This window comes from Anas acuta, chromosome Z (assembly GCF_963932015.1).
Source record: "Anas acuta chromosome Z, bAnaAcu1.1, whole genome shotgun sequence".
Taxonomy (NCBI): domain Eukaryota; kingdom Metazoa; phylum Chordata; class Aves; order Anseriformes; family Anatidae; genus Anas; species Anas acuta.
In genome coordinates, this window is record NC_089017.1 from 8,537,358 (window position 1) to 8,560,805 (window position 23,448).

General features: G+C 34.4%; 1 protein-coding gene across 1 annotated transcript in view; it reads left to right on the plus strand.

The window, feature by feature from the left end:
• WDR70 (WD repeat domain 70) overlaps window positions 1–23,448 on the plus strand; it is a 137,245-nt gene that overhangs the window by 25,296 nt on the left and 88,501 nt on the right. Inside the window, exons 6-8 of the mRNA XM_068667967.1 lie at window positions 12,602–12,661; window positions 17,049–17,182; window positions 21,338–21,491. Of these exons, the coding sequence (XP_068524068.1) occupies window positions 12,602–12,661; window positions 17,049–17,182; window positions 21,338–21,491 (348 nt within the window). The remainder of the gene's footprint in view (window positions 1–12,601; window positions 12,662–17,048; window positions 17,183–21,337; window positions 21,492–23,448) is intronic.

Consider the following 23,448-nt stretch of genomic DNA (forward strand, 5'->3'; position numbering starts at 1 on the left):
AAGAGTAACTTCAGCTAATAAGGTGTCAGGGGAGGAGTGTCTCCCTGTTTGTAGAGGTTTATTAGGATCTCATGATGGCATCCTCTTGTGAGGTTCCTCTCATTCTCTACTGTGAGGTCCATTTTTGGTATCTTAGACTGCATATAACCTGTGGTAACCAGATGAAGTGAGGATCCATAGTACCTGAAGGTTAACCTGAAGGTTTTCCATGGAAAGTAAGGTAAGCTTAAAAAGCAGGCCTGTGAAGAAAGGTGCCTTCAAGTGATCAGTATGCTTTGCACTTTATCTGTAAAGCAGATTAGTGGCAATGACAAACTTAGGCCAAAACAGTTTTTGTAAGCTTATCTACTGTGTGTTTCATGTGGCTCCCAAGAGATGGAATATAAGTTATTAAGAGTCCTGGGAAACATGCAAAACTGGGACAGCAGTAGGTGTTAATGTGAGACAGTGTTAGTTTCAGAACTAAGCCATATCTCTTCGTGGCCCACATGTCCAAGGTGGATGTCAAACATGAGGTTAATGTGAAAAATTCAGGCCTACAGAACAAATTCCAGAAATGGCAGCTAATTTCTGCCCTAGCTCAGCAAACTGTGCAAAATTGGGAATCCTTGTTTTGGCTACTTTTGTAGTTGCCTGGAAGATGTCCATAGTAGGGAATTTGAACAAATCTGAGCCAAAATTCTTGGACTGCTTTTGATTCAGATGATTTTATGGGTTATACATTCCTTCCCACCACTGCAACTTTTCCTCTGGAAAGCCAATAAGTGTTTATAAGCTGTTTCTCTCACGCTCGTTTTTGGCTTATACTGTACTTTCGTTTCTCATTTGATAGAATACTAAGTTGGAACTATGTTCAAGCATATGTTCTTCCCCTATGTCACAGAGGAAGAACTACTGAAGGGTGTTTTTTTTACAGCTTTCTTGTTTATGGAAACAGTAGTTATGGAATTGTGCATTCCCCTGCAACTTCACCAGTCAACCAGAAGACATGAAACACTACAGATATGTTTTCTCAACAGTTGCAAAATTGCATGTAATATGAGCATTATTCAGAGAGTTGTTTTTTTTTTTTCTGAAGTGTTTTTTGTTTGTTTTTACTTTATTTTATAAATGAGTTTGTAAGGACTTGGGGTATTAGAGTATTACTAATAGACACTTTTAATGGCTTCTGTCTTGGTAGAGCCTGAGCAGCTCAAAGGTATGAGCAAACCCACCTTATTTGATCGTTGTAGCACAAATTCAAAGTGGGACATTTTTATCCCATTTAAGACATGATACTTAGGCACACAAGCAATGTCTCACAGCACATAAGTAGTAGACATGGGGTATGAAACCTGTGTTTCCTTATATCCAGGACTGTTCTTTTTCTCCTGACTTGAAAAGGAAGTGCTCACAGAGCTTCTATGATGTTTCACATGAAGATCCAAAATTGTCATTTCTATACTAGATGAGTGTGAGTGACAAATATCTCACTAGCTGTCAATAATGCTGACCAAGTTGAAGATGCATATTGACCTTAATCCATCTCAGTTAGGTGATCAAGGTTATGTATATGACTAATAGTGACTTAATCTGAATCATATACATTTACATTTTAAATTGTAAATGTAAGAAGACCATTCCGGTAACTCAAGTAATCTTTGTGTGGTGTGGAGTATCTGAAGCGGCTCCTTATGGAGCAGAACAAAAAGTTCATTGAATAATTTGAATAAAGGTCTTGTAGGATGTATCTAATACTCTACATCCTTTAACAGTTACTAAATAAGAAATATATATGAGGGCTTAACATAAAATCAGTAGAAGTTTGCGAAATGAGGCATTTCAGTAAGTTGTGATGTTCTTAAATTTTTGCCTTCTTTATCCACTGCTAAAATCTTGTATGCCGTCTAGAAAATGGATCTTTATTGTAGTCTGAGTTAAAAAGTGAGAGCATTGCTTCTGTACACTTATATACCTCAAATTCCTTGTGGATTGACAGTTTTAGTGTTGGGTTTGACATGTGGGCATTGTTCCATTCCAAAATGTGTTGAGGTCATCGCTCTGTTTCCATATATTACACAACTGAGCAATAGTGAATAATAGTTGTTTAATTGCTACATAGAAATGAATGGCTGTCTGTTTAGTTGTATGTCTTGTCAGGTTTAATTGCAGTCATTTGGAATTTTCAGACTGCTTTATGTGTATAAAAATCGGTAGTTTTGATTCAGTGTGGTGGAGTTTTTTTAAGATAATATAGTAAAGCGTATTACATAAATGCACATCAGATAAGCATATTTTGTAATTCTTGAGCATGACAGTTAAAAATGATGGGTTTTATGTTTAAAAAGTGATTCACATGTGATTTTTAATGTGTGCTTAGTATTTACACTGAATATCTTGAAAATTATTTGTAGTGTTGATGGGTATTACAGTGGTTTTAAAAAAGTGGGTACATAAACTGATCATAATGCACTACCTTCCTTTGACATAACAGCTTTAAAGGAATATACCTTAGTAACACATGCAGAAAGGTGTTTCCTCCAAGGATGGACCTCACATGTGTACAATATAAATGTATCTTTTCTTATTTCCAGATGCATAAAGTCACTTAGCAATTTTTTCTCATGTCACATTACATAAAATTCTGCTGCTATAACACAGCTTAAATGTTAATGTTTTGAAGGTAATTTATGTGTGGCATGGGAGAATTAGTAATCGAAACAGTAATAGAATTGGAACCAGCTGTGGGAGCTAGATAGGAAATTGTCCTTCCTTCCTGCAGTAACTTAGACGTACTGTAATTTTTAACTCCCACCCCTCCTATTCCTACCCCAGGGTTGTAGATCTTCTTTGCATGACTTACCTAATGATTTCCCCCCACCTCCTCAGTTTTAGTTCCTTATCCTAATTGATTAGTAAGTTTGTAGACAACTGGAATGTTTGTCACTAATTGAGGCAATGTGCATAGATGCCTTTTTTCAAGTTCATGTAGTGAACACTTTTTTACAATCAGAATTGGAGAACTGTTGAAAAGTAGACTGTGCAGACAACTCTCTCTCTCTAGAGATGTGATTGTTTAGTTTTGCTGACTGTAGTGTGTTTGCTAAGAATAACAGGATCCCTGAGGACCTTGATGAACTTCATCAACATTGTTGAATAAACCCTTGTAGCAGATTCTTTATGATACATATTATTTATTCAGGTTTTTCAGATGAGGAAACCAGGGTGTGCAGGAATGAATGAAATTGCACAAAGTCAGAGGTCATGGTTTGGTCTACACCTAAATTGTGTATTGCTTTAACTGTCGTGGTTAAAACTTATGTGGTTTAAGAAGATGGCTCAGTAACGTGATTGCCGTTATACTGGTGTAGAGGTTCTTGTTAATATCATCTTGATGTTTATGAAACTCTAGGCCAGTGTGATCATCAGAAGTCTTAGGGCATTGGTCTCTTGTAATTTCAATGTACTTCCATATTGTTATTTTAATGTACTTCAGTAGAAGCATATGTAACTGAAATTGCCTTTTGCTGAATGAATTACAGAGGCTTAATGGTATCACTGACTTTTATAAAAAGAATATTAAGTTGTAATTGAAAGGTTTATATAGAAGGGTGGCATTTTTTTTTTTTTTCAAAGAATCTTTCACTTTGTAGAGGTGTGATTTGAATTCAGATCTTACTAATTTTATTCTAAGACAGAATGTAAATCTGGAGAAGGTGGAACTGATTTAATGACTGGAAAAACGTATAAAAATCTTCCAAATATTTAAAGCTAGGATACTGATACTGCTTCTGGTATTCTTAGTGTAACTTTGGTTTTCATATTTTTTACTTGGTAAGTCAAGTGAAAGAACTTTATACATTTTTTTCCTTAAGTTTGCCAAACAATATGATAAAGTCTCTGTAAAGTTTAGATGGAAGTATGTTTTAGAGTCAGTTGAATGTAACTATTTCTCAGCTAGTTAGCAAGCTGCAAGATGTACCACATTAAGAAAAGTCAGGTTCAATCTGATGCTGTGTCTCATGTTGTGTGTTCTTGTATCCTTACATGTGTGTTTTCCGGGCTACATTCCCTACATTAGAAATCACGTGTGAAATCTGTACCTTACAGAAACTCTTACAAAATTGAATGTGAGTTATGTGAATGCCAAAGTGAGGCTGGTTTATGTCTAAGCTAAACATTTAGCACTTTAGAGAGATGAAAGTTCACAATTATTTTCCCTTTGTGGTTTCAGAATTTACTTATTCTTTTATATGGTAGAATGAGAAGAGCTTTCAGAGAGGAGAATAGGTATTAACTGTGTGTTTGTTTTGTTTCTCCTTATGGTCAGCTGATCTATGGTTATTTGTGGTATTTTACTGTTTCTGAATAAATAACAGTATCCATTTAGGTCAAAATGAAATAGTCTGTTCAGCTTTGAAAAATAATCTTAAGGGTTATGTCTCTGGAAAATGCTATGAAAATGCTAGTTTTTTCGGTTTTTGTCTTTTCCCCATTCTCAAAGTGGCAATCATTCTGTGTATCTTATTGCTGTAGTAAAGCTAGGTCTTGACAGAATGTGGGTGCTTTTCAGTGGTATGTGGCAGTTTTGCATACTGTTCTAACAAATGTGAGGTATATTTATACACATTTGAAACTGAGATGATAAAAATGAAATAGACAGGTGGTTATGTAAGCAGAATATAACATATCCGGAATATCACGAGAACACTTAGCTTAAGCAAAGTGCTCTCCCAGAAACTGCAAAAGAAACTTGAATGACCACAATTATAGATGTACATCAGTTTTATCAGAGATTACAACTTGCTTTGGACAAAGCTCAAGAGAATCTCTCTTGTATATATTGTAAGAACAATTTCCAGGTCATAAATATTAATATAAACTCTGGTTTCATAAATCAAGGGTTTGTTACAAATTGAGAAATTATCTGAGTGAGGTTTTAGAGTGTAGGTGAAAAATAGCAACCTCCTGAAATCTATCTGAAACTCTCAAGAGAAAGATCAGACAGGTTTTTTGGTGTCCTTTAGAAGTACGGTGTTTATATTTTAAAAATGTATTTGCCAACTGTGCTGAGACTCCCTAATTGCAATAGCTTTTGTAAATTGCTAGGCCACTGGAGTCTTTTCAGAAGTGGCATGAAAGAGAAGAGATTTAGTTCATGTTACCTATTGTGTATGGGAACAGTCTCTAAAACTACCGTCATCTAATAAAGTACGTTTTATCTGACCTAGAATAATGTGGTGAATTTGTAGTTTTAGGAAGTCTTAGGCTGGAATGAAGATTTAATCCAAGGTTTTTTCTCTTGCTTGCTAAATCTAACAAAACACTCTGGTTCAGATCACAGGAAAAAAAATCATGAGGCTGTGAATTAGAAGATGTTGAGAGAAGCTAGCCACAGTACTGTTTACATATTGAATAAATACATTTATTTCCTTTAGGCATTAGCAAGGAAGTTTAGCTATTTAAATGCCTCTTAATTTTTGGAGACAGCCTAGAGTAATACGTTTTAACTTGCTAAAACAAAGAATCTCTCCTTAGTTCTCTAATACTTAAAATTCAAGAAGTATTTTTTGTGCTGTTTTGAGTGCTACCCAAATTGAAAATGGTAACTGGGGGACATCACAGTGTAGGGCCCTTCTAATATTTCTGTTCATTTTGAAAGCTTATGCATTTGTCATGGAGTTTATGAGTTATCTACATTTTTCCAAGAGAAACAGATATTGTGGGTATTTCATGGGAATATTGGCCAAGATGATTCATAGCAGTGTTTATGTGAACCCTCCTGTTTTCCATAATATTTTCACTTTTCTTTATCTTTTTCAGGCCAAAATATTAGATAGTAAACGCACACACACAGAGGCGCTGATTAATCCAACCATGGCAAGGCACCTCTGTTAGGAATTTCCCCAAACATTCTACCTCTTTACCTTACACTCTGTGAGTAGATGATAAACAGGAGAGGTCTCCAAATGATCCAGAATTTTGATACATGATACAGATTCTTTTTTTTTTTTTTTTGATACAGATTATTCTTTTGGAGTTTGTTGTCTATTTTTGAAGACTGTATGGGAAGTCTGAGGCAACTGTTTTCCATACTTTGCTGCATCACATTTGTAAATGTAGTTATATGAATCTGAACAAAACTGATTTTAATACTATGTAAGTTTGCATCAAAAAATATCTAAAAAGAGGAAATAACTAAAAGAGGAAATTAAAAGGTGTTGAAATGTCTTCTCAACTATGGATGCCTCCTTCATGAAAGTTTGTGGATAATGTATTTCTATAAACCAGAAAACATTCTGTCTTCCTGTTGTTGTTTAAAAAATATCTTACCCATCTCTCACGTTTTATTTTTTCATCTTTCTATCTTGAGTGTACTCTTACACAACCTTAGTATACATTTTAGACATGTAGTTTCAGTTTAAGATATGAAGGAAAATAATGAAAAACTAGGATGTGGAATAATTTCCCATTTTACAAGTCGTATGATTTTAATTAGTGTCTGAGGGGTAACTTGAAGAACAAATCATGAACATCAGTTTGTGTTTATTTACAAAAAGGGTTTAAAACAAACAGGAAAACAAAACAAAACAAAAACACAATTTAAACTCTTATTACTGTCTTCAGCTTTCACTGCTGTCATGGAAAATCCAGCCCAACAGCTTAAGATGCTATTGTAGTTTGAAAAGAGGACTGAAGCATATTTTTTTTTCAAGTTGTGAAATACTCCCTCCCAACACTTTTGAAGTGTTATCAGACAGACATAAGACTTAATGTCAAAGGATGGAGCAAGATTCTGTTCTTTCTGTTCACCATCATTGGAATAGTTCCTTGAATTTCATCCATTTACATACGCAGTATCAGTTCAAATTGAATGCAAGGTAGAAAGAACTGCAGGTGTCTCCCTGTTAAGCTTGTTGAACGTCTATTACTTCTTTTTCCCTAATAAGATAAACAATTGGGTTGGATTTTAGGTGATGTTTCAAAGGGAGATTACTTTGACCTGTAATCTGAACACATTTTCTACAGAAATAAGGGAGTAACATTGAATATAAATTGCTCATTTGTTTTTACTTTTAAAAATAATGTAACTTTTAAAATAAAAGTTATTTACAGCCTTCCACCACTGGGATTAGTATATCCTTGTGGAAGGATACAGTGGCAGTTATATAATACTATAGCACATAATGCAATGGCTTTTTTTTTTAATTAATTATCAGTATAAGTTGAGCTTACCTCTCCACTCTCAGAGCTATCATGTCAGAAATCCCGTACTTTCAATTGTGATTATTGATGAGTAATCTGCCCACTTGTTTTATACTTCAAATCTCTTAAGAACACTTTCTTTCAAGGTGTTTACAGTATATAATAATATTTTACAGTATGAACGTTTTTATTAGGAGACACATCTATCTCTTTGATTACTTCTGTCACTTTTGATTACCTTTTGTTTTTCAATTTTTTTTTGAATTCTCTGGAGAATAATAGAATAAGTAGAAAATTGTTCTTGCCTGGTCACGAGAAAGAAGATTTTAGTGCTGTCAGTGTCCATACTGGAGTCCAAAGTAGATGCTTTTCAAAGGCATTCTGACTCTCCTGCTCACCTCCCAGCAGTGCGGCTTTTGCTTTTCCATGTAATTCAATCATTTTGTAATTCAATCATTTTGGAGGAGGCTTTAATAACAACTTAAAACACAAATGTGGCATTTGAACAAAAATGCTTGAAAATAATAATAATTAAAAAAAATCTTAAATGCCAGAAGGCCTGGGATTTGGGTTATTAAACATGAATTTCTGTAGGAAGTCCTTCAGTTGAGTCTTTGAATTGCTGCTGCTACTTAATGTTACCTTAACAGGTAATTCCATAATCCTTTGATGCTACTTTTTTTTTTTTGTCAACCTCCTCTCACTTCCACCAGCTATTCTTGCTGTCCTTAACCCTGTTATTCCATCTGTCTTCTACTGAGGCAGCAGTTCTGCCTCAGACTATCTCTGTTCAATTTACTTTACGAAACCTGCAGTGTCACCAGAAATGGAGAAATCTCTATGAAGTGTAGTTCCTGCCTTCTTTTCTTTAATCTAGCCCATGAACAGACAGCATCTGCTATCTGGAGTGTACCGAAGCAAGACCCAAAAGAGCAGGGAGTGAGTGTTTACACATTTTTGCTGGATTAAATCAATCAGGAAGGACTTTTTTAGTGCAGTGCTTAAGGTATTTAAAGTAAGTAGTAGCCAAGCCTACTTTAACCTCTTTCCCTGCTCTAGACAGGAAAAGTGCTTACATTTATTTTAACTGTTTGCATGTTTTTCCTTCATGCTGTAGCATAGCTCTGCTTCTGCAATTCTTTAGTCAGTCAGCATTTTGGTAAAGTTCTAAGAACACGGGAGCTATCCAGAAGAGCAAAGTCATATTTGCTTCCAGTGCAGCATCTGATCTTGAAATCTTCAAGGAAGGCAGAATCCCCCATACTGGAATCCAAGGACAATTCCCAACACAGAAAAAAAAAAAAAGAAAAAAAAATAAAATTGTTTCCTCTGTTAAGTTGTATTCTTGTGGGTGCCCAGAAAAGTTCTTATTTAAGGGCCTGGTGCATGCAATGTTATTTGTTACTTGTTAGCTTAGAAGTTCCTTTCATTCAGGACAGTTTACATTTAATAAAGTACAGATCTCTAGAAACAGAGCAGTATAGGTATTTTTAGACAGATACATCATTCTGTCTCCCTCTGCTTTGGCCATGAAAAGGTAAGTAATTTGAGGACCTGTAGTCTACCTTTGAGTGGCATTTTTGGGGGACGCTTTGGAGGATTCCAGTGGATAATTTTTTTTTCCCTCATGATGTTCAGTTCGCGGTTACTGTGTTTGTTGGATCAGCAGAGTATCTCCTGGGTTTGTGCCTTGTAGTGCCATTATGGAATTTACATTTTGCATTTCATTGTCTCTTTCCTTTTATCCATTTAAGACTTTGAACATAATCTAATTTATCAGACATCTAAAATGAATGGTCTGGATGGTTCCGCAAGGCTAATAAAGGGTTATGGCTGAGGTGTTTTTTCATTGTGTATTTGTGTCAATTATATTGTTTAGTGGATTCTTTTTTTCTAAGGGTCCTAACTTTCTCTTCAAGCCAAACATCAAGTCTACTAAATACTGGCCCATTCTTTTCCCACTTCTTGTATCCCTCTGTTTTATGCCAAAACTCTATGATGATTATTGTTCATATTTAGTATCCCTAAGAATGCCTAAGGATATCCTGTATGATATAGAAATACAGATTTTAACCAATTTTACCTTCATGTATCCATTTTCATACCTGTTTTGATCTCCATTATTGGATTATCTCTTTTTCATTTTTCTTTGATTTTTTCTCAAGAGATCTTGGAGACTTTGACCTAGTTTCAGCCTGTAGTTTCTAGTGGCATATTTTACAAGTATTGCTTGAGGATAAGGAAGCTCCCAAAAGGAACGAGAAAAAAAAAAAAAAAGGCAAATAAAAATGCAGTATTTACAGACAGTGGGGCGCAGTGAATGGAAGAGTGGTGTCAGGCACAGGAGCTTAACAGTCAGCTAGGGGTGGAATTACCTGGAAAAATGTAACAGGAAACTGCAGATGTCATTCCTGACTTGCACTGTCCCTTTGCAGAAATTACTTAAAAGGTAAGGCTTGCTTTTAATTTTTGGGTAAAATTGAGAATTCCTACAATACACTAATTTATGGGCTTAATGCATATTAATCTTACAAAAGGCAGGGGAATTGGGACTTTTTGTAAAAAGTAACAGGAGATATGTTAACACCAAAAATGAAAAAAAGAGAGAGATTTACTGTCATCTTTGTTTTGATATGGTAAAAAAAAAAATAAAATCAACAACTTACAGTATTTCAGTTCATCTTAATCTAATTACATAAAAATGTGCAAAAGAGCATTTTTAAAACATTAAATGTTTGTGTGTAAACTAGAAGCTGAAATCCAAGCAGCAACTGCAAACAGCCAGCAGTGTGAATACATTTTGGTTGAGCTCTACCTCTCTGATTAGTAATGCTCCAATATATGCAAGATATTTCTAGTATTTGCAATAGCTTAGGAAGTTTATAGTTACTAAAATAGTATAACCCAATTTGTTTTTTGTAAATGTTTGGCTGATTTGAAGATGTTAAGCCAAGATATGTTCCTGGGGGTTGTTATCTTAATTTTTGTTTTGAACAGTTTGAACAGTCAGGCATCCTTTGGACACTGCAGAATGTAGCACTGCTTGCTCTCTCCAAATGTCTGAATTTCATGGTCAGGATGTTTGATTTATAAGGTGACAGAATTCCTGTTGTTTTCCCTTAAAGATAAGTAGCCAGAACTGTGTTTGATGTGGGTGCACTGTACAACAAAAGTGTTCTTGTGTGTTTCAGTATTCCAATTAAAAAAAGAGATTTGATTACTGTCACCTGGAGGAGCTAGCAACTAACTAAGTTTATGCTAGCACGTTTTGATTTTTAACCTGGAGGAATTGTGTGAAAATGTTGTTTATTTATTTAGGCTTTTTAGCTGTCATTTCTTGGTCATTCAGTGGTATTTAGTGAAAAACATTTAAATCATTTCATTTGCAACTACCCAAGAAGAAAAAAAGATGTGACTGAAAGCAGTTGAGCTTGTCACTTGCTATTGTAGATGGTAGTCTATCTGCAATTGTGGTGCTCTTAGCTGCTTTATTTGTAATAAGGATATTCATGAGAACTTTCTGTTTGAGCTGTTGAAAATAACTCTAAAAGTAATTAAAATACTCTCAAAATTAAACTTACTGCTAAAATAATAGGAATAAAACCTGCCTTTGCAGATTGGAATATAAAATTAGCAACCCTGAAGTGATTAAGTTGAAAACGACCACAGTGCTGTTTCTCCTTGCAGCAGTAGATGAAGTTTATCTGAAAGCCTTTGATTCACAGGAGTGATGCATCCTTTGTGACAGCAACATGAAGCTTTGAAACTGTGTTGTTTCCTTTTCATGCTTCCTTCTGTTCTTATGAAATGTGCTTAAATAGCAAGTACAGTCAATGGCTGCTGAGCAGTTTTTTGCATTCCTACACCAGTCAAATGCCATTTTATAGTATAGCATATTATCAGACATGGAAAACTGCATGTGTGTTGCAATTACACCTTTCTCTGGGTGATTTATAGTGCCAAGTGAATGATAAGCTGAATTTCATAATCAAAGCTTCACTTGGGCATTTCAGTTTACACCTGCTTCTCAACTTGTGAACCTGTGAGATGGTGGAAGTGGGACATAGCGACGTGCGGGCTGTACCTTTCACAGTGTTGTGTGCAGCTTTATGTAAACATTTACTGTTACCTGTTCGGACTTTGTATGGACCCAGAGTCCCATGGGTATTTTTTTGCTCAAGTGTATGTGTAAGATTTACATGCTAATACTGGAGTTCCCTTCAGATGCTTATGACTATCAAAGATGTACGTATACTGTGTGTGTGAAAACACCAGGTATGAGCCTTCTGCTGGGTTTACATGGGAGAGAGTGGGAGGGGAAAGGAGAGATGGGGAGAAACTGCATTTGGTTTGAGAATCAGGGATGTTGTCAGTGATAAAAGTAGAGTTAGAAGAATGGTAGGTTTGGCTAAATCAAAGATGGAGAAAGTTTCAATTCTACCAGAGAAATAAAGTTGATAGAACTAGAGAAAAACAAAACAACAACAACAAAAAAACAGTTTAAAAGAGCCTCATGCCTTAGTGACTTTCTGTAGAGGAGTGAAAAAAAAGGGAAGGAATTGGCAAAGATGGATAAGAAGAGAAATATAACTTAAAAAGTGTGCATAAAAATTATTTTAAAATTATGTTTTGGCAACAGCAAATTATAACCAAGATGTCTGGCATCAAAATGATGGATTGTGTCTGTTTTAGGAAACTTAGTGGTACCAGACATGAATATTTTGAGAATAATGATTCGAATGACCTTTGTGGAACCTTCCAGTCACTGAAATACTTCCAGAAAGTTTCCTTCTCTGTAACTATTTGTGTTACAGATGTTAGTGTGATGTTTTAAGCTGTAATTGTCTTCAGTCTGTATCTTGCCATTGAAGCGGCAGTCATGAAGCCCCATGAGAGCTGGAGATAATCACAGAGGTGGAATTTGGAAGCTAATCCATGATCCCAGTTAAAAATGTAGATAATTTAACTTCTGTAATGAATTTCTAGATTTTTTAAATTAATTTTGTTAACCTCATAGATTCCTTCTTTTGGAAAGTAATTGTATAATTAACAATGATTTAATCAATCCATCACAAGATCATTAGTTATTACTGATTAAGGACCAAAGAGAATTTTACTGTGTTCTAAAGAGGAAAAGTAGGAAATCTTCTACTGTTTTCATTCTTTATTAAGGTGTTTTTTTGTTGTTGTTGTTGTTTTTTTTTTTGGTTTGTTTTTTTCCTTAATTATTCCTCATATTTTAGGGCTATAACCACGAAAATAAAAATCTGGAATTGGTCTCTTACTTCTGATTTGTCCCCTTTCCCTCAGGTTATTGCATGTGTGAGGGGAAACATTTTTTACCTTTATATGTATTTCAGTGTTTTGTTGTTGTAACACTGTTTCCACAAAGTTGAATTTATCTTTTTTCCTCCAGAACCCTGTCAAGAAAATTCCAGATTCTCATGAAATTACGCTCCAACACGGGACGAAAACAGTAAGTGGTAACATATTTTCAACATTTCTTATTTTTTCTAGAACTGATCCAGTCTATTAAATAAGTTACTGAATATTTATTGTCAGCTGAAATCAAGAAGCTGACCTGTTAATTTTTTTTTTTTTAATCTAGTTCTTTTCTTACTGCAATGAAGGTGTGCTTTTGGACTGACACCTTTCCTTTCTGATAAAAACCCAAACTTAAATTCATTTGGCTGAACCATTGTCTCATTTTCTTCTTCCTTTTTGGCAAATTCATACTCTACAATTGTTAGATAGAATTACTCTAGACTTCCCTCTACACCTTCCTCGTCTAGACACAGGTCTAATCTACACCTTTCTCTGACTTTTCATGCTTTTCAAGGAGGGTGTCATTGCTGAAGTTTAAAATGACCTTTCTGTAGCAGAATGTAGGTCTCCTTCATTTTCATTGAATCTTTAAGTGCCTTTTATAAGCCATCCTCAGTTTCTTGAAACTGTATTCTTCCTTGTCTTTAACTGCATCTTTTTAAGGTTTCATCTCAAATACTCCTCCTTCACTTTCTTTTAAAGAAACACTTTCTGGCTTGGATCTTGTGTCTTTGTTCTCAGTATCTTTTTTTTTTTCATGGGTAATTTCATCTTCCAACACACATTCAAACGCTTTTATGTGTTGCTTGATCCAAGATCTGCTTCTACAGAGTAAAAAAAAAATTTTCTGGCTATGACTAGCCCTGAATCCATTCCCAAATCCTTTCCCCACCTTCTTCTTTGGTTATTAAAAGAACACGCTGCTGCTGTTTATGCTCTTCACTTTGGGCTATGACTTAAGTTTCAGGGAGAAAATAATATTAGAATTCCTTTTATTGTTACCATATCCCTGTGACAGCACTGTCAGCTAGTTAATAGAACTTGTCACTGAGAGCGATCCTGAAAATTTCCAGAGTGGGATGGGTGTAAGAAAATTAAACCAAAAATCCTTTGAGAAAAGTGCCTTTTGATGATCTTTTAAACAATCTGAAAAAATGTATTTTTAATTAATTTAATTGTAATTAATGTAATCATACATTTAATAATTCAGCATTCGATGGTATTAAATACATTTTCTAAATAAAGTTAGTAAATTTTTAACATTTGTAACAAGTTAAAACATTAAACATAAATAATTTGAATTTAATATTTTAATATTTAATAATTTGATCATTTATACACATTTTAAAGGAATTTACTGGAGGTTTAAATTTAACAGTAAAGATCATAAATGTTTTTATAAGCTTTCAGAAGTAGTTATCTGCAGAAGCACCTATTCATTAATCTTGTATTGGAGTTTGTTGTGCTGTATCTTCCAGTGTAGAGAAGTGATAAGACCTACTCATTTGTTTTGTCATCGTACTTGACATACAGACATAGTGGGAGAAGAAGAAGAAAGAAGTAACAAATACGTTGTTAATGAAAATACAAAAATACTCTTTGAATTTTAAAACTTGTAAAATATGCTTTTTATTGCACTTTAAACAACAAAAAAAGTACAGTTTTTATTTACGTGGTGCATGTAATACCTCTCAGTACTAATTTATTTTCATACTAATGCAAGTTACCTTCTCATTTTCCATGTTGCAGTAACTGCTTCTCTAGTATGTTTCTTGAATATACTTCTGAACAATCTTTATTATGTGAAGAAACTCTGTTTTTTTCTCTCTATATATTAAACCAGTAAGTCTTTTGATTTTTACTGATTTCTGAAAGTGGAAGCTCATGTTATTTCTAACTAAAAGGCTTTGTAAGGGGGGAAGTTACAGTTTTGGAAGACTTCTGAGATATTTTGACTGCATGAGAATACAGCTGTCATCACCTAGAGCAGAGGTGAATTATAATGTGGATATGCATAGCACAGTTAAATTAGATTGGATGCAGGGAATTAAATATATCACTGGAAAAAAACAGCTATTCTGTAGAAGGACTATCTTTCCTACCTCCTCCCACCCCCCTGCCTTTCCTTCCCACCCCCCTATGCCTTTCTTTTGTTTTTAAATTATGGGACTACTCAGCCATGTCATTACACAGTAAAAATGACAGTTGTATAAAGATGGGAGCAACCTGATATCTTGATATCAGTGTTTTCCACCAACATTTTAAATTACACTCGTCGTCTTATAGTCATACAGTGTACTGTATTTCAGCTAAACCTTATGTCCCATCTGTACCTCTTCAATCTAATGAAATTGGGTTTGATGATGACTGTATTCCTGTGCAGCTGAAAAGTCTCAGAAAAGATTTCCCAAGCTGGAGTCTTTCCAGAAACCTGATTAATTTCCCGCTTGCCTGGCTTGCACAGTGTAATAGGAGTTACTGTTCCCAGTGAAACTTCAGGGATATATGTATATATATTTCTCTTGACGCTTTTGATACATTGTGGGTATGAGAAAGAAAGCACACTGTTCAGAATACTTCTGATTATGTATTTGAACTTCTCATATCACAGCTGCTTCTTCCTATAGTAGTTTTTGTGGAACAGAGTACTTGAATCTGTTAATTCTAATGCATGATTAATCTGGAGATGCCCAGAGTTTCTGCTTGTTAGAAATCATGAATGAAATGAGTGGGGTCCAAAACTTGTATTTAGGTGATAAAAAGGGGCACTTGGGGGATAGGGGAGGGACATAAGAGATTGCATCTGTTTCGTTTGTAGGGCAAGTAAGTCACAGTGACATAACAGGTAAGTGGAGTTTAATTCTATCTTAAGGATAGCACAAAGCAGTACATTTAAACATTTGATTCAGAGAAGTAAAAAATAAATTAAAAGGTTGGATTTATTTGCAAGTGTGAACTAGATTTTGGGGGGCACTGGATTAGCTTGACTGATGATTCTTTGGATTCTTTAGAAGAATAAGGTTTTGGATCTTCTCTAAAACATAAGCCTTCTGCAAGTAAATGTGTCTAAAACAGAGCAGGACATCTAGATGAAGAAGAAATTGGTTGCTTGTTCAGCAGTCAGCATCATTTTTTCATCTTCCTGTTTTTTTCTGGACGTATTTTCTTAAAACTATACTATGGTGTTTTAAGTTTGAGATGCAGTAAGGTAAGAGCACAAGGAGCAGCATGAGCCTTAAGGAGATGGCAACTAGAAATGAATTTTTGATAAAAATAAGGAATATATAAATTAACTTTCTCTACATGAAACAAAAAAATGCAAACTCTTTCATTTAAGAAAACCTTAATTTTAGGAAAAACAAATTGTCCATCTTAAAGGATAAATTCAGTTCTTAACTGTTGTTTTTACTGAAACATTTATTTTTTATTACTTACTCAACTGGACACTGAAAAGGGAGTATCTTTTTTTTTTTTTTTTTCTGTATACACAATTAATATAATCTGTATGTGCGTATACTCTGTGTACAGAGTAGATACAGAGCAGCAGCACTGTATGCAAATTATTAGATTTTTTTCATATGAATATCTGGAATATTTAAAAAGTTTAGGCACCTGGAAACAATTGACTTGATCTTTTTTTATCCTAAAAGTTTAGCAATGCTAACCTGTAGCCATAACATTATTCTCATGTGTTGTCTTCTACTCAGAAAGTTATTTTTTTGTTGTTCCCAAGAACTGTCTAAAGTGTGAATGTTCTTGGAGTATAAGATTTTTTAAACCTTTTTTTTTTTTTTTGATCTTTCTGGCTCATCACTGTAAATCACTTTTTAGGCATTTTCTAGAGCATTTTCTTTCTATTAATACTGCATTATTTTATTGTGCTGAGGACCGCTTTCTCTGAAATGAAAGGGTTTATGGATTTAATAATTATACATCTTACGTGGGATCACCTGTTTTTTGAGGAGAATAGATGAGAACATTCTTTACTCAAAGTTCTAAGTAGCCTTATGAAGCTAATTTAAATCTTTTTAAATTTGTGACTTTTTTTTTAAACCAAGTTTCTATATTTTTTTTTCCTTCAGGAGGCAAATTTAACCAATGTGCATATATGCACACATGAACTATGTTGAGTATATAATCTTAAACTGTTGGATATTAAATACCATTTCAAAATCTTGCTAGAACTATTACTTGTACTTCTGAAACAAGTCTAGAGTACAGTTTTGTTTTCTTCAGGGAAATGAAAGATATCCAAATTCATCATTGAGAAAATAGGAAAGCAAACAATGTAAACGAGCTGTTCTCTGTAGTCTTCAGTATTGTATTCAGATTGTGTAATTTCCACCTTCATTTTCCATGCCCTTTTTGAGGTACGCAGACATTGTACAAGATGGTGAAAATTCAAAGACAAAACATATAAACTACCACACTGAATTATTTTTTTCTTACTTTAGCAATATTTTACATTTTGTTTCCTTAAGAAGAATTACAGAAAAAAAGAGAAATAAAAAACTTTGATCTTCTTTTTTTCTGTGCAGGTTTCTGCTTTGGGATTGGATCCTTCAGGTGCCCGTTTGATAACTGGTGGATATGACTATGATGTTAAATTTTGGGATTTTGCTGGAATGGATGCTTCTCTCCAGGCTTTTCGGTCACTCCAGCCTTGTGAATGGTATGCATAAAGACTTACATTTTCACTTGAGATATTGGCCGTGTTAGTCTCCTAATAAAATGCACAAAAGCCTTGTAAGATAGCTAGCTTGAAAGGCTTTTTTATCTCATTGCACTGTCTGTGGTAAACGAAACGTGAAACCAAGAACTTGTCATGTTACATCTTTACATGTTCTATCCAGACATATATTTTAATCTTTTAGAAAGGTATAGGTGAATTTGCAGATGGAATTGTCAATAACATATCTGCAAATAGATTATGAACCTCTCAAATGCTCAAGTTTATATTCATGGGAAGGACATAACTTCTGTAGTTACTGTCAGTATTTACGAGGTTGTTGAGGGGATCATATTTTCATTAAATCCTTCTTTTCTGGAAGTAGTGATCCCTTGCACTGAACTAATAATAAAATGGCTATGTAGCACATGTTAAAAAAAATATATAAAAAAAAAAACACAAAACACACACACACGAAAAAAACAGACACAGCGTCTGACAAGATTATATTTATTTAAATTTGTATTGGCATATAGATATATAGCAATACAGGAAACCTTTCTTTATACAGTGACTTTTGTACTGCTCTCTGGCAATTCAGCCAATAAACAAACCAGCTTTGTGTACTTGTTACAGATAACTGGAATATCAATCTCCTTTAAAATGCCATGCCTTATGCACAGCTAACTTTCAAATATGCACACATATGGAAAAAAAAAAGCATGTTTTTTCTAGAAAAGTACTATCCAATGGTTAATTAATGAGGCACACTTTATAAAATGCTTGGTATGCTTAAAAGGGATTGAAGTTTATGATGTGCAATAAGTAGTCCTTAGAATTTCAGATAATAATCATTAAAAATAGACGAAGCGAAAACTGAATTTTGGTCAGTTTGGAAGGTTGGGATTTCCATGACTAATTGTAGATGTACCAGTACTCCAGCTAATGAAAGATGACAAAAAGTTGAGGCCGCCTGAAAAGGAGCAAACTAAAAAGAGATTCTACTAGTGGTTTAAAATGTGAAGAATCAAAACAATAAAAATATGCTGTGATTTTGATCTTACTTTAACTTACTTTGTTACGGTAAATTAAAGAATAGCACATTTACTGTGAAAACATGACTTGGTAAACATGCATCTTTGGAGGGGAAAAAAAATTGCACATTGAGACTCTTCTGGCATGAATTTCACTTGCACAAGTGTGTAACAGAACACAAATGGCGTTTTCCTCTCATTTGTCATAACTGGCAATAAGAAATAGCCCACAGTCTACTTCCACAGGACAAGATTATTTTAACTGAAGCACTTCCATGTTGAGCAGAAGAGTAAATTCAAATTTAGTAGTACTTGGTAATAATGGTATAAGATGCAATTGTAGTCTTAGTACTAGATAGCACTATGAGGATTCTTACATAACCTGTGTTCAGTTGTGTATATATATTCTTATTATATTTTTTCACTGCAGAATTTATGGCAAGGACTGTTTGCATTCACAGACCTTAATCTTGAAGAATTCTGAGGAGTTCTGGTATGGAAGCTTTAGGTGTTAGCAGAAATCTAGTTCTGGACTCAAATATTTAGTTTCATTTTAAGAAGAATAAAAAGCCTGAGAAGAATTACACATTGTCCAGGCTCCATTTTGTAGCATAATATCAGATTGCTATGTTAATTTCTCCTTGGATTTGGGACATAAGAACAAGAAAAAGAGAGCCTGGAAAAAAAAAAAAACACAGTACCTTCAAACCACACCTCAGAATTAAAGATGAGGGCAAGTGTAAGGGAAATCAGTGATAAATGTGTGTAGAAATTAACTGCGTCACAGCTCTGCCAGTGGACTTCCAGCAGAAAGTACTATGCTGGTTTGGCAGCTTGGATTAATCCTATTTTAATCCTATTAAAGTGAATTGCTTTTGTAAGTTTTCCAAGACTTTTGCTTTAACATTAATAAGAACCAAAAGTGTGTTGGTATTTTGTTTTGTTTTGTTTTGTTTTGTTTAGGCATTGCCTCTGCAGAGCCTTACTTTTGGCTTACTTTTGGCTTACTTTTTTAATAGTCCAGTAAACACCTGAAAAACAATAACTTCTGGGTCATACAAATACCTTACGTACAGCATGACTTACTGCATATGATTTTTTAAACCAATATTGCACAGTTAGGAGGTTATTGTTATCCTATATCTAAAAGTTGTGGAAATACATTTTCTCTCAGACTGCGTGTTTGTTTTTTTTTTTCCCACATCCCTGATTTGATTAATTGTTAGAATTATGTTCCCATTATACTAGGTGTTGTAAAATCAGGAGGTGTTTTATGTTAGAAGAAACTTAAATGTTACTCAAAGTTGAAAGCAAAGTTTGTTCAAACACACCGATATAGATTCTTTAGTATAGTTTATCAGTTGTCTGCAGAGAATATTCTAGAGTATAGATACTGTTTCTCTTGTGGGTTTGTTTTTATTTTTTTTCAGTGTTTCCTCTGAACTTAATGTGGTTGGCCTTCTTCCCTCCCTTTTGTGCAAGTATCCATTCTTGCTCTTTATGCTCAGGATGCTTTTTCAGACATTGCCTGTGATCTGTTTCGGAAATTCCCAGATTTGAGTGTCTCTTTTCTACTAAAAATTAGAGTTTATAATACTTCAGCCAATTTGGCTGCCAGTTCGTATTACATAATAGGGTACTTGAAGCAATTTTTGGCTTTTGAGTCATAATGTAATCAGTTTTGCCAAACATTTTTTGAATAAGAAACTTATGCTTAGTTTACATTTCTATGGTCAATGCAGATTTTCTAAAATATGTATTACAATGTTTTATGTGTTTTGTACATTATCTCAGTCTGAGGAGAGATTTAACAAATAATAGCTCCTGCCGAGTCAGTTACAAATTCAATACCATGCAAGACATAAAATGTTAAATTAAGTTAGAAATTGCATACTCAGATTCATTGATCACCTGAGTGTTAATTCTACTGATGTGAAATTTTATGTTAAAAAAATAGTTTTCATAAAGTTATTAGAATCTGAATGCACATGGTTATGTTTTTCACTAAGTGAAAAACTACTAAGTATACCATACTTCACTAAGTTTGGTATAGAAATATTATTTCTTGATGCACTTGAACAATATTTTTTGTGATGATCAGTTTATATAACACGGCTTGGAGGCCATAAGAATACAAATAGAATTGCAAACACATTGTGATCTCTGCTTTTCAGTTAATTTAACTGCAGAGTTGAAGTGTAAATATTGTTGTACAATTTCTGTTAATGTGCCAGGATATCACTTCTGGCAGGTGAGTGGTGGATACACTACTTTTTGTTCTCAGCTATCCTTGTGGTAGTGTGTAGTCTGGTAGGGAAACAAAAGGATATCTGCTTTGGATACAGTAACTTCAGAGAGCTTTGTACATAAAGCAGAATGCTGAGAGAAGATGTTGAAGCTGTCACTTGGGATGGAAATGGATTTATGCTTCACTTGCCATCATCCCACTTTGATTTAATAATTTTTCTTGTCCTGGTATTCAATGATTTCTGTCTCAAGCTTTTTCAGTCAAGGAAAGATGTATGTAAGAAAGCTTTTGCAGCAAATGAACAATCATTTAGGGTATAGTAGATTATTACCTAATGATATTTTTCCAGGTTCATTGGTATATATATATATATATATTTATTTGAATCTTTGATGAAACTGTAGCCCTGAACATAGCAAATGATGGGAGAATGCTGACATATGATGAATTTCCTGCTGTACAATGTATAATGGATTTTGATGTAGGACTATAGCATCCTTTTATAGTACTTTATAGATTACTGTAAATCCAGATGTTGCTTTTGGGAAGGTGAGGAAGAATTTTGAGCCCTGAAGAGCTGAATCTGGCATGCTATTTTTCACTTGGAGTTACAAAGCATTCTTAAAGTAAATATGTTTGCCAGAAATGACATTTTAGGTGCCAACTTTGTAAATATTATTGTACAATGTGCTCTGTCATTAAAGAAGGAAGTCTCACACACACACACATGGGAATAAAAAGCTTTAATCCTTTGCTCTTAGATTTTTTTTTTTCTTTCCATCTTTCTGATACAGGAATGTATGTGGGCCTATTTCTGCAATGCATTTTCTCACCATTGACACTTCTGTTTTAATACTAGCTTTTTTTTTTTTTTAGTCACCAAATCAAGTCTTTACAGTACAGCAGCACAGGAGATGTCATTCTGGTTGTCTCTGGTAACTCCCAGGCAAAGGTGCTTGACAGAGATGGTTTCCCAGTAATGGAGTGCATAAAAGGAGACCAATACATTGTGGATATGACAAACACCAAGGTAAAGAGCAAAACCACTGTATTGTCAGTTTTGTGACATTTATTTCATTTCTGAATGAGAAACAGCATGAAGTTAATAAATAAGTCTGCAAAGCCCCCACTCTGGGTTGGGATGATCACATTATAGCGATACATGCTTGGTACCAGCTGGCTTGACAAGGACTACAGGTTACAATGGATGCTGGGCTGAATGTGAGCTAACAATTTAATTTTGTTGTAAATGAGACAAACTGCAAACTGGACTATGATAAGATACATGTGTCAGCAGATTAAAGGCAGTTTTGAGTTTTTCTTTCAGTTCAAGGTGAGTTTGAAGAAACTGAAAGAGGTCTGGGACCTTCCAAGGAAGCCAGGGCTCTAAAGCAATTGTGCTTTGATGAGAGGTTGAAGCATCTGGGCTCTTTAGTATGTTGGAGGTTAGATGGCAATCTAATAACAGTATACAGTTACTGGAAAATACAAAACGGTGTTGTAGCCAAATGCTTCTAAAACAGCAACAGTCTTAGCCTAGAAGTCTATAGTGGTTTGTCACTGTAGAAGTTTTTCAGCACAATGGTACTGCAGCATAGGAACAGGTCACCCATGGAAGCCATGGAACCTCCAACCATGGCTTTGTCTAGCTTGAAAACCCCCATGGCTGACCTGTTCTGATATTGGCTGTCATCTGGCTTTGAGCAGCAGGTTGGCCTAAATGAACTCCAGAGATCTCTTCCAAGTAACATACCTATGATGCTATGAGACATCCATCTCTTTAAAAGTGTATCTTGTAAAAATCGCCAGCTTACCCCATACTTACCAACCAACAAAAAAAAACCCAGAAACTATTGATCTGATCTAGTCTCTTGCTTTCTTTTACTTTTCATCCTTTGCTGATCAAATTTACCCATTCAAGGCAGGGGCGAGAGGAGAGAGTTACTTGCATGTCATGAGTGTAAGAGACTAATAAGGTACAGCATGCACATTTTTAACAGTAGTTGAAAATGCAAATGGAGAACAGCTGATTCATAGTTCTGAAGTATTTTAACAGCTTGATTGGGTTTTGAGCACTTTGCATCCTTACAACCACAAACTATATGTGACAAGGATTCTGTTTACATAGATGATTTAAATTCAGGTCAGTTTTATAAATAGCTGAAGAGCCTGAAAAAGTAATGATAACATCTACTGCTCAAGCTGATAATAAAGATGATTTATTTATTGCTTGTAAAGTGTGTTGCCAAATAACTGGGCTAAATACCGTTTTGCCTGAGGCTGTTCTTGTCAGATCACTATTTCTTTTGGCTAGTGATATGTATATAAAACCATCAAATGGTAACATCTGCTTTAGTTCTTGTTTACTTAAAAAATAATACAGATTTTCTTTCTCTTGTAAACTTCTGGAATTCCAATGTATTTTGGTCTGACAGTCAAAATACTAAAATATTTGTTATATTGCCCCATTAACTTTACAGTATTTCTCCCCATATTTTTGCTTAAAGCAAACTAAAATAATTCCAGTATTACAGGACTAGTTGCCAGATTTCTCTCTGAAGGTAGTCAATGATCATGTGTCTGTACTTCAAAGATGTAAAGCCAGCTGGACAAAAACATCTTATCTTTATAGTAAACATAATGACAGTCTCTTGCATTTGGCTAAACTAATTTCCTTCTAATTTTTCATCCTAAAACAAAAGATTGTATCCTGTGTATTGTGTCCTTCCTGATAATTCTTGTCATTGCTATTATTTTTTATGTGGCTAAAAACAATTTGCGTAATACGATATTAATGCATATTGTTTCATCCTTTTTCTGCGTTACAGTTCTGCCAAGATGAAAAGAACAAGTGTGATTCTATGCCATAGTCTGAGAGGAAAAAATATAAAAAGAAGGAAAATATTAATATTTTTATCATTTGAAAATGAAAACAGGCAAGAATGAAATGGATTAAAATACATAAAAAAATTGTTACATCATTGTAA